Source organism: Chiloscyllium plagiosum, unplaced genomic scaffold (genome assembly GCF_037043375.1).
Source record: "Chiloscyllium plagiosum isolate Xiang-an unplaced genomic scaffold, Cpla_swu_hap1 HiC_scaffold_9, whole genome shotgun sequence".
Lineage (NCBI taxonomy): Eukaryota > Metazoa > Chordata > Chondrichthyes > Orectolobiformes > Hemiscylliidae > Chiloscyllium > Chiloscyllium plagiosum.
Window position 1 is genome coordinate 102,436,850 of NW_028270147.1, and position 12,615 is coordinate 102,449,464.

At 45.4% G+C, this 12,615-nt stretch overlaps 1 protein-coding gene across 1 annotated transcript in view; it reads left to right on the forward strand.

The window, feature by feature from the left end:
* Positions 1-12,615, forward strand: part of LOC122554086 (putative voltage-dependent R-type calcium channel subunit alpha-1E) — a 1,472,327-nt gene that overhangs the window by 197,144 nt on the left and 1,262,568 nt on the right. Inside the window, exons 4-5 of the mRNA XM_087990243.1 lie at positions 11,362-11,468; positions 12,066-12,205. Coding sequence (XP_087846369.1) covers positions 11,362-11,468; positions 12,066-12,205 — 247 coding nt within the window. The remainder of the gene's footprint in view (positions 1-11,361; positions 11,469-12,065; positions 12,206-12,615) is intronic.

Sequence of the window (12,615 nt, forward strand, 5' to 3'; positions counted from 1 at the left end):
CTGATGGGCAACAAATGTTGTTCTGACCCACAATCCATGAAAGAATTAGAGAATAATGAAATCTGTAAATTAGAAAGCTGTAAAAACAATGACTGCAGATGCTGGAAACCAGATTCTGGATCAGTGGTGCTGGAAGAGCACAGCAATTGAGGCAGCATCCGAAGACAGGCAAAATCGACGTTTCGGGCAAAAGCCCTTCATCAGGAATAAAGGCAGAGAGCCTGAAGCGTGGAGAGATAAGCTAGAGGAGGGTGGGTGTGGGGAGAAAGTAGCATAGAGTACAATAGGTGAGTGGGGAAGGAGATGAAGGTGATAGGTCAGGGAGGAGAGGGTGGAGTGGATAGGTGGAAAAGGAGCTGGGCAGGTCGGACAAGTCCGGACAAGTCAGGGGATCGTGTTGCTGGAGGTTAGAAGCTAGGATGAGGTGGGGGAAGGGGAAATGAGGAAACTGTTGAAATCCACATTGATGCCCTGGGGTTGAAGTGTTCCGAGGCGGAAGATGAGGCGTTCTTCCTCCAGGCGTCTGGTGGTGAGGGAGCGGCGATGGAGGAGGCCCAGCACCTCCATATCCTCGGCAGAGTGGGAGGGGGAGTTGAAATGTTGAGCCACTGGGCGATTTGGTTGATTGGTGCGGGTTGATTGGTTCCACCATAGAACACACCAGATGGCCTCCTTCTTTAGAGACCGCAATTTCCCTTCCCACGTGGTTAAAGATGCCCTCCAACGCATCTCATCCACATCCCGCACCTCCGCCCTCAGACCCAACCCCTCCAACCGCAACAAGGACAGAACGCCCCTGGTGCTCACCTTCCACCCTACCAACCTTCGCATAAACCAAATCATCCGCCGACATTTCCGCCACCTCCAAACAGACCCCACCACCAGGGATATATTTCCCTCCCCACCCCTCTCCGCCTTCCGCAAAGACCGTTGCCTCCGTGACTACCTGGTCAGGTCCACGCCCCCCTATGACCCACCCTTCCATCCTGGCACTTTCCCCTGCCACCGCAGGAACTGTAAAACCTGCGCCCACACCTTCTCCCTCACCTCTATTCAAGGCCCCAAAGGAGCCTTCCACATCCATCAAAGTTTTACCTGCACATCCACTAATATCATTTATTGTATCCGTTGCTCCCGATGCGGTCTCCTCTACATTGGGGAGACTGGGCGCCTCCTAGCAGAGCGCTTTAGGGAACATCTCCGAGACACCCGCACCAATCAACCAAATCGCCCAGTGGCTCAACATTTCAACTCTCCCTCCCACTCTGCCGAGGATATGGAGGTACTGGGCCTCCTCCACCGCCGCTCCCTCACCACCAGACGCCTGGAGGAAGAACGCCTCATCTTCCGCCTCGGAACACTTCAACCCCAGGGCATCAATGTGGATTTTAACAGTTTCCTCATTTCCCCTTCCTCCACCTCATCCTAGCTTCTAACCTCCAGCAACTCGATCCCCTGACCTGTCCGGACTTGTCCGACCTGCCCAGCTCCTTTTCCACCTATCCACTCCACCCTCTCCTCCCTGACCTATCACCTTCATCTCCTTCCCCACTGACCTATTGTACTCCATGCCACTCTCTCCCCACCCCCACCCTCCTCTAGCTTATCTCTCCACGCTTCAGGCTCTCTGCCTTTATTCCTGATGAAGGGCTTTTGCCCGAAACGTCGATTTTGCCTGTCTTCGGATGCTGCCTCAATTGCTGTGCTCTTCCAGCACCACTAACCCAGAAATTAGAAAGCTGCTTGATTGCTTGCTACGGTGTGTCGTTCTGTTTTAAAGAAAACATAGAAAAATGCATTTGACACCACCCATGAGTTAAACATGTCCAATCACTCTGTCGATTTAGAAGCTTAAAGTTTAATTATGGCCTGTGTGTAAATCTACACTAGAGCAATGCAAAAGCTGTGAATTAATGTTGAGCTCAGCAGAAAGGTGAGCTCTTAGGGCAGCATGGTGGCTCAGTGGTTAGCACTGTTGCCTCACAGTGCCGGGGATCTGGATTTGATTCCAGCATTGAGCGACTGTGTGGAGTTTGCACATTCTCCTCATATCTGCATGGATTTCCTCCCAGGTTTGTGAATTGGCCATGCTAAATTGTCTATAGTGTTCAGAGATGTATAGGTTAGGTGCATTAGTCAGGAGTAAATATAGGATAGTAGGGTAGGGGAATGGGTCTGGGTGGGTTACTCTTGAGGGGTAGTGTGGACTTGTTGGGACGAAGGGTCTGTTTCCACAATGTAGGGATTCTATGATGAACCTCTCTATGTGCCAAGGGACTGGAAGAAACATTTCCAATGTGAGTATTTCCTCCCCTTAAATCACGTTTATTTAAAAGAAAACTTGTGATCTCAGACAAACTGAGCACCCTTTAAAAGGATTTCCTAATCCTTGATATCTTTTTAAAACTTCTATTTTTTGAAACTGTTCTTAGAGATTAAAAGCAACTCAAATCATTATGAATCCAACCAACTTGAAGGGAAAACATACGACAGCAGCTTAGATTACAATCCAATTGTTGCCAGTCTTTGTTGACATGTTTTTTTTTTGATTAAGAGATTTCCAACATTGAGATGTTTTCAGTTCCAGAAATCCTTGAAAGGTTCCAGATTACAATTCACAAGTTTTAAACATTGAAGAAGTTCAAAACTGCCAATTTTATATGTGACAGCCTTGAGTCTTGGCTGTGTTTTTTTCTTTAATGAATTCTTGGGAGCTGAACCAAATATTTGCTTCCTGTTCCTAATTGTCTTTGAGGAGGCAGTGCTGAGCTGCTGCTTTGAACTGCTACAAGCCACAGGTAGTTACAGTCATAATGAATTTGATTTGATTAATTATTGTCACATGGACCTAGGGACAGTGAAAAGTTTTGTTTGTGTTCTACACAGGCAGATCAAGTGCATTAGGATAATAGAACAGTGTGAAAAGTACAATTTTACAGCTGCAGAGAAGGCGCACAAACAGCGTGCTCAACATTATTTAAAATTTGAGAGGGTCCATTCAGAGGTCTAATAACAGCAGGGAAGAAGCTGTTTTTGAATCTGTTGGTGTGTCCATGTATCTTCTGCCCGAGGGAAGAGGTTGGAAGAGATTATAATCAGGTTGGGAGGGGTCTTTGATTATATTGGCTGCCTCCTTGAGGTGGTGAAAAGTCCAATGTTGTTACAATTCTTTGCAGTGGCTACGTACAACTGTGTAGCTTGATAGTCCATTGCTCACCATGTTGTTGCCATCATACAGAGACTGGAGTCCTTTCTCTGAATGAAATGAGGGAATTAGCCAAATTTTTATGGCAACCAGAATTTTCATGATTTGAAGATGCCGGTGTTTTTAGACAATATGTTGAAGGTGTTGGCCCCCTGTGTTCTCTGTCTATGACCTGATGTTTAGATTGATTCTAATCTAAAAAGTGAGATAACGGAGTTTTACATAAATTCATGCAGTTTTTGAGCTCAGAGTTCTACATGAATGCATGCAGTTTTTGAGCAAAGTACAATGTAACCCTGCAAGTACAAATTCACCCCACAAAATATATGTGTGCATGTGGGTCTTTGTGTGTGTGTCTGTCTGGGTTGGGGGTTGTGAGTGTGAGAAAGTGTATGTGTGTGTGTGTGTGTAGTGAGTGCAGAGTGTCTTATGTCTGTGAGGGGGTGCATGTGTGAGTGTGGGAGTGTGTGTGTCTGTAAGGGTGTGTGTGGGTGTCTGTGTGCGTGTATGTGTGTCCGTGTGTATAGGAGTGCCTGTGTGTATGTGTATAGGAGTATCTGTGTGTGTGTATAGTGCAATGGTGGTCATATTGTCTAGCTATCACCATTGTTAGCTAACCCGAGAATGCAACTTTTTTAAAAAAAAGAATTTTTAAGGTCATCATTGTCGAGACAGAGCTTTAATTAGAGATTTATTAATTGACTAAATTTGAGTTCCACTAGCTGCTATGGTGGGATTTGAACTCTCATCCTCCAAACACTGGTCGGTATCTCAGTAACTACATCCATGCCTGGATTGAAAGGCAGCCATTCTATCGTATGAAGCATGGCTTCACTGTAACCTGTGGAAATTGTGATTTCACAATTTAATGGATGAGTTAACCTCTCATGCTTCCAATTTAATTCTAGCCAGTACTTACAAAGCTAAAGGTGGAGCAAAATAGTTTGTGCTTCAGGGATAAGTTGTGTCATTTTCCCTGTTGTTTTTATCGTCAGAGGCTTCTCCGACAAGAAAACTTAAGGAAAAATTAGCTTGTGCAGCTAAATAACATACTTGCATCAGGAAAAATTAACAAATTAATAGCTTTCTGTAGCACAACATCAAAGATGCAGCACTGTAATGATAGAGGAGATGGTGACAGAATCTTTCCCGAATCTCTTCTCTTTTCCATTTGTAATTGCCTTCAACCAATGATCAATCCCTGAGTTTCCAATATTCTGAAGAAGAGTCCTATCAAAATGTTCACTCTATCTCTGTCTCTGTCTCTGTCTGGGCACAAATGCTGCCAGACCTGCTGAGTTTCTCCAGCATTTTCTGCTTTGTAGTTAGATCTTCCCCATCTGCGGAACCTTGTTTTGATATCAGCTCTTGATGTTTACTACTTGGCTCAGTAGTAAACAGTCAGTAAAGGTACACCTTTCAACTGCGGGGAAATATAAAAGCATGAGCGAGTGCTTTTTAAAAAGGGAAAAAAAACTCAGATTCAATTAAAATGAAGTGTTTTGAAAAGTTCAAGTTGGATTGGTGCCAACCAACTTCAAGGCTGTGCGGCTGAAGCTTATCTCTTAGAAAACAAAGTCTTTCGTTCCTTTCACAGTTGGAAAATTAAAATTCAGATTGAAAGAAATTCCACTTCAGCATTTTTAATTTAGGATGTCATTCAGCTTTTTATTCTGGGTGCACAATCTTAAATTGAAATGAACAAACTGAGCAGTCACACCCACACTTCCATTCTTCTTTGTAAATGTGCGTATTGTTTGCGGTAACAAATTACAATCTCATGTACCAAACGGCTATGTTTTATTTCTAGGTATTTAACTTTCTATGGGTCCCCAAGACATGACTCCGGCTTCACCCAGAGGTCCGTGCCTAGATGGATGGGGCTTTGGATGGTGCTGCTTCTTGCCCGCATATCAAACAAAGAACAAAGGTGGTGGGCACTGAGGCATCAGCGGACCCCCACCCCCCCCAAAGTGCTGTTGAAGAGCATTGTGAAAAGCTGCCGGCCCTGGATACGCTGTTGCTTTGTGTGAAACCTGGTTGACGGAGCAGTGCTGAAGACCCTCCCTCCTGCTGGTGGCACTTAGAAAGATCGCCCCCAACATCTCCACTCTCACTGCCACCAATGACGGTACTGGACGTCTCGATCACTCTCTTCGAGGATGGTGCTGAAGGCCTCTCCCACCTCAAGGATGATGCTAGAGGCTCCTCCCCCAACTGGGACTGTTGCTGTAGGCCTTGCCCCCTCCCTGACCCAGGCACAGTATTGAAGGCCCCTCCTCTTCCTACACCTACTCCTTGGAGAGGGGAGTTGCGATCAATGATGCCTCACTACTCAGGGCGTCCTGTGCAGCATGACCTCTGGGTCCCTTCCACTTGTACTCTCTGTCCTCTGTTGCCCAGCCAGTATTTTATCCATCTAAGTAGTATACCCTGGACCCCATGCCAAATCCGTGTATATGACATCTACAGCCCTTCTCTCATCAATCAACTTTGTCACTTCCTCAAAGAATTCTATTAAGTTGGTAAGCCATGAACTTCCCTGTACAAAACCATGTTGCCTACTACTGATAAACCAATTTTCTTCCAAATGGGAATAGATCCTATTCCTCAATATCTTCTCCAATAGCTTCCCTACCGCTGACATTAGGCTCACCGGTCTATAATTACCTGGATTATCCATCTTAAACAAGGGGACAACATGAGCAATTCTCCAGTCCTCTGGGACCTCACCCGTGTTCAAGGATGTTGCAAGGATATCTGTTAAGGCCCCAGCTATTTCCTCTCTCGCTTCCCTCAGTAACCTGGGATAGATCCCATCCAGACCTGGAGACCTGTCCACCTTACTGCCTTTTAGAATACCCAACAGTTCCTCCCTCCTTATGCCGACTTGACCTTGAGTAATCAAATATCTATCACTAGCCTAAACATCGGTCATGACCCTCTCCTCGGTGAATACTGATGCAAAGTACTCATTAAGAATGTCTCCCATTTTCTCTGACTTCACGCATAGCTTTCCTCCTTTGTCCTTGAGTGGGCCAACCCTTTCTCTGGTCACCCTCTTGCTCCTTTTTTTAAGAATGAAAGAGTTTGGTATTTTCCTTAACCCTGTTTGCTAAAGATATTTCATGACCCTTTTTGGCCCCCTTAGTTCCTTGTTTCTGATTGGTGCTACTTTCCCGATATTCTTCCAAAGCTTTGTCTGTTTTCAGCCACCTAGACCTTATGTATGCATCCTTTTTCCTCTCACAATTTCACCTGTCACCCATGGTTCTCTAATCTTGGTATTTAAATCCTTCATTTTCACAGGGACATGTCTGTCCTGCACTCTAATCAACCTCTCTTTGAAAGCCTCTACATATTAAATGTGGATTTACTCTCAAATAACTACTCCCAAACCACATTCCCCAACTCCTGCTGAATTTTGCTATAGTTGGCCTTCCCCCAGTTTAGCCCTCTTCCTTTAGGACCACTCTCTTCTTTGTCCATGAGTATTCTAAAAAATTACGGAATTGTGATCACTATTCCCAAAGTAATCCCCAACTGAAACTTCAACCACCTGGCCGGTCTCATTCCCCAGCACCAGGTCCACTATGGCCCCTTCCTGAGTTGGACTATTTACATACGGCTCTATAAAACCTGCCTGGATTCTCCTTACAAACTCTGCTCCATCTAAACCACTAAGACTAAGTGAATCCCAGTCAATGTTGGGAAAATTAAAATTTCCTATCACTACCACCCTTTTGCTCCTACATCTTTCCATATTCTGTTCACATATTTCATGCTCACATTTGGGAGGCCTGTAGTACAGCCCCAACATTGTTCCCACACCCTTCCTATTTCTGTGCTCTGCCTGCGTTGCCCCACTGCTTGAGTCCTCCATAGTGCCCTCCTTCAGCACAGCTGTGATATCCTCTCTGACCAGTAATGCAACTCCTCCACCCCTTTTACCTCCCTCTCTATCCCACCTGAAGCATCTGTATCCTGGGATATTTAATTGCTGATCTTGCCCGTCCCTCGACCAAGTCTCAGTAATAGCAATAATATCATACTCCCAGGTATTAATCCAAGTCCGAAGTTCATCTGCCTTACCTACTACACTTCTTGCATTAAAACAAATGTACCTAAGACCACCTGCCCCTTTGTTTTCATCATCTGCCCCCTGCCTACTCTTCCCCGTAGTCACGCTGACTTCATTATTTAGTTCCTTACAGGCTTTAGTTACTACCTCCTGACTGTCCACTAACCACCTCATTTGGTTCCCATCCCCCTGCCATATTAGTTTAAACCCTCCCCAACAATATGAGCAAATGTACCTCCTTGGACATTGGTTCCAGTCCAGGCCAGGTGTGGAACATCCAATTTGCAATTGTCCCACGTTTGCACGTTTTTCCTGCGCCTGCATGAGTTTCCTCCGGGTGCACTAGTTTCCTCCCGCAGTCTAAGTGATGTGCAGTTAGGTGGATTGGCCATGCTAAATTGCCCTGTACTGTCCATGGATGTGCAGGCAAGGTGGGTTAGCTATGGTAAAAGGAGTGTTATGGGGATGGGTTTGGGTGGGATGTTCATTAAACAACCAGTGCAGACTTGATAGGCTAAATGGCCTTCTTTCACAACTGTAGGGGCTCCATGAAACAGCTTGCAGTACACAAGGTTGTACATTGCATTGATCGCTCTACTCCATGCACTGGGCAATCTCCACTAAGATTATTCATACCCAACCTTCACTCATAGATGCCAGTTTACTCAGACATGGACTCATCTCCTGAGGTAGTATGGGCTGAGGTTAGAAACAGAAAATGAGGTCACCCTGTTGGAAGTTTTCTATAGGTCTCCAAATAGTTCCAGGGAATTCGAGGAAAGGATAGCAAAGATAGGTGCAAAAGTAACAAGGTAGTTGTTACGGTGGAACATTAAATTTCCAAGTATTGACTGGTAATGCCATAGTTCGTGCACCTTAGATGGGTCAGTTTTTGTCCAACGTGTGCAGGAGAGATAGGAGAGGTACTAAATGAATATACTTCATCAGTATTGACGCTGAACAAAAGGCAGTGTTGTCGAGGAGAATACTGAGATACAGGCTACTGGACTAGACAGGATTGAGGTTCACAAGGAGGAGGTGTTAGCAATTCGGGAAAGTGTGAAAATAGATAAGTCCTCTGGGTTGGATGGGATTTATCCTAGGATTCTCTGGGAAGCCAGTGAGGAGATTGTAGAGCTTTGAGCTTTATGTCATAATTGTCTACAGGAATAGTGCCAGAAGACTGGAGGATAGCAAATGTTGTCCCCTTGTTTAAGAAGGGGAGTAGAGACAACCCTGGAAATTATAGACCAGTGAGCCTTACTTCGGTTGTGGGTGAAGTGTTGGAAAAGATTATAAGAGAGAGGATTTATAATCATCTAGAAAGGAATAATTTGATTAGAGATAGTCAACATGGTTTTGTGAAGGGTAGGTTGTGCCTCACAAACCTTATTGAGTTCTTTTAGAAGGTGACCAAACAGGTGGATGAGGGGAAAGCAATTGATGTGGTGTATATGGATTTCAGTAAGGCATTTGATAAGGTTCCCCACAGTAGGCTATTGCATGGGATTGAGGGTGATTTAGCAGTTTGGATCAGAAATTGGTTAATTGAAAGGCGACAGAGGGTGGAGGTAGATGGGAAATGTTATTCCTGGAGTTCAGTAACTAGTGTACCGCAAGAATCAGTTTTGGGGCCACTGCTGGGTGCCTCCACCCTTCAGGCTCTCTGCCTGTATTCCTGATGAAGGGCTTTTGCCCGAAACATCGATTTTCCTGCTCCTCGGATGCTGCCTGAACTGCTGTGCTTTTCCAGCACCACTCTAATCCAGAGAGAGATCTTGGTGTCCATGTGCATAGACCCCTGCAAGTTTCCACCCAAGTTGATAAGGTTGTTAAGAAGGCATACAGTGTGTTAGCTTTTACTGGTAGAGGGGTTGAGATTCAGAGCCATGAGGTCATGTTGCAGCTGTACAAAACTCTGGTGCGGCTGCACTTGGTATATTGCGTACAGTTCTGGTTTCCGCATTATGTGAAGGACGTGGAAGCTTTGGAAAAGGTGCAGAGGAGATTTACTAGGATGTTGCCTGGTATGGAGGGAAAGTTTTATGAGGAAAGGACTGAGGGACTTAAGGCTGTTTTTGTTAGAGAGAAGAAAGTTAGGAGCTGAGAGGCATGCAAGATGATCAGAGGTTTAGATTGGGTGGACATGAGAGCCTTTTTCCTCAGGTAGTGATGGCTAGCACGAGGGGACATAGCTTTAAATTGAGGGGCGATAGAAATAGGACAGATGTCAGAGGTAGATTCTTTACTCAGAGAGTAGTAAGGGTATGGAATGCTTTGCCTGCAATGGTAGTAGATTCGTCAACTTTAAGGGCATTTAAATGGTCATTGGATAAATATATGGGTGATAATGGAATAGTATAGGTTAGATGGGCTTCACATTGTTTTCACAGGTTGGCGCAACATTGAGGGCCAAAGGGCCTGTACTGAGTTGTAATATTCCATATTCTATTCATGGTTTCCATTCAAATTTGACTGTGCCCTTGTAATCAGCTATACACAGGGCTGAAAATGTGTTGCTGGAAAAGTGCAGCAGGTCAGGCAGCATCCAAGGAACAGGAGAATCGACGGTTCGGGCATAAGCCCTTCTTCAGGCTTTCCTGAAGAAGGGCTTATGCCCGAAATGTCGATTCTCCTGTTCCCTGGATGCTGCCTGACCTGCTGTGCTTTTCCAGCAACACATTTTCAGCTCTGATCTCCAGCATCTGCAGTCCTCACTTTCTCCTATACACAGGGCTGACCAAGGGCACCAATTTGTTAACCATCTCTTTGACTCAGGGTCACTTAAAGCAAGGGATATCAAGTAAATCAACACCCCCCCTCAAAAGTGATTAGCTGCAATGGGTTCATTGTTTATTGCAAGCTGCTGGGAAGAATGATCGAGTTAACATTGAGGCAGAAAGAAGAGAGAAGGAGATCATTTCCGAAAAAAGAAAACTGAGATGGCAGTTGGAAAAAGAAGTGATTTTGAAAATCATTGCGGTGATTATCCAACAAATTAATATGTCAACAGTATCAGGATGCTCAAATATGTTTGCAATATGTACTATTGCCTAAAGAAACCGGCATCTACTGAGCCCAGTTTCGACTCATACACTCTGGTAGATTTCTCCTTCAGGATTGTGATGGTTGCCTGTCATGGCTGTAATCAATGTTTCTTATGTTCAACCTTCTATGCACTTTTTGCAGAGAATGGATCTGGATGTTTCCAGTCATTTTCTTTCCAGATGCTGCTAAGACCCGCTGAGTGTCTCCAGCAATTCTGGTATTGTTTATCCATACCCTCATGGTTATTTTCCTGAATTCTAATGCCATCCACATTCTGATCCCCTTTAAACCTAGCCAGAAACTTGTCCACCTCTCTTCCACTTGCGCTACTTTTCCTATCATTTGAAGTCCCATGTAGTCAACCTTCCGGACCATGATGATCAGGCAGCGACTGAGAGCACATTACATCCCATCCAGGTTGGACAACCTCCAAAGGTCTGATGAAACAGAAGTGGTAATCTTTTGCCTTTGCTGTCTTAGTTTCTGTCCAATTGCCTTTGGTTGGTTTCACTACTTTACAGTCCAGCAGATATAATGTTCAAACAGACATTTCTTCAAACATCTCGGATATTCTCGTCTACCTGAATTGCGTCAATTTGCTTAATTTCCTTCACATTTTACTGGAGGATGTGGTATATTGCAAGGGCACATGTATCAGGAGGGAGTGATCTCTTACAAGGGTATGTGTGTCTGGAGGGAGTAATATATAGCAAGGATACATGTCTTTACCACAGTCCAGCAGATATAATGCTCAAACAGACATTTCTTCAAACATCTAGTTTCCTTGCAAGACATTCTAGTCGATCTATAGATTGCATCATTTGCTTAATTTCCTTCACATTTTACTGGAGGGAGGATATTGGAAGGGTACATGTATCAGGAGGCAGTGCTATATTGGAAGTGTACGTGCCTCTGGAGGGAGACTGGTGGTAGCGGACATGGAGAAGTATGTAAGAATTATGATCTGTCTCTGATTTTGTGCATTGCGTCTTTGCAATTCCTTGTCGAGTTCACCTTGACTCTCTCACTCCATTCGAATATATGATCTTGGCGACGATTATTGCCAACTGCGTTGTACTGGCCCTGGAGCAGCACCTCCCCAATGGAGACAAGACGCCCATGGCCAAGAGTCTGGTGAGTCCACTGCTTGTGGAGCAAGGGGAAGAGGGACGGAAAAGAGCTGGGAGGGGAGAGGGAGAAAGTAGGATGAGGGGCAAGTGGATGGTGTGGAGGGGGGGAGGAGGTGTGGATGATTGGGTGGAGGTGGCAGATTGAGGGAGTAACAGTAGAAGAGTGCAGAGGATGGAAAAGACAGTCCTAATGAACTGGGTGTGAAACTGGAGTAGGGAGGAATGGCAGGGAAGGGAGTGAGGGTTTAAGGATCTGGAGTGGATGAGTGAGGTGGTGGATGTGGGTCAGAATTTCAGGACTGTGGGAGCTTGGGGAGAGTGACAAGATGGAGTTAGAATCTGAGATTTGATGTGAGTTGGGGCTGGGTGGGGTTTCAAATTCTGTGAGGGTTGCTGGTGGAGGGGGGAGAAGGTGTGGGGCTGAGGTATTGATAGTTGGACTCAGAATTATTCTCTTCTGACTGGTTTCCTTGGTGATGCCAGAATTGATTCGAAATTTTGCTTTGAAGATATAAATAGTTAAAAAGGACCATCCTCATTGAGACTGTTTTCCATTGCCGTGTTCTCTCTCTCTCTCTCTCTCCATCCATTTCTCCTTCAGGAACAAACTGAGCCCTATTTTATCGGAATCTTCTGTTTTGAGGCTGGAATTAAAATAGTTGCACTGGGATTTGTCTTCCATAAAGGATCATACCTTCGCAATGGCTGGAATGTGATGGATTTCATTGTGGTTCTAAGTGGGTAAGTGACTGTGTCCAGCCCCCTGCTCCCAGGCAACATAGGACACATGAGCCCCTGCTATTGGCTGGTCTGATTGCATATGGAACTGTCCCCATGTCTCCTCTCCTCTTCCCCCTCTCCCCCCACAATCATCTCCCCTCATCCCCTCCTCCCCCTTCCCTGTCATCTCCCATCTCTCTTCATCATTTCCTCTCTCCTTGTTGCCTCCCATCGCAGTTCCCCTCAACCCATCCCAAGTTCTTCGCCACCTAGCTCCCCTTCCTCTTCTCAACCTTCCCCCCCGCCCATTCAAACATCCCTGTTATCATTCTCAAGTCACCTCCCAGTCTTCTTCCTCTCCCCCACACCAACCCTCCCCCCACCTCCCCACCCCTGTTTCTCCCACAGCCATCTTGCATATTTCCTTGACC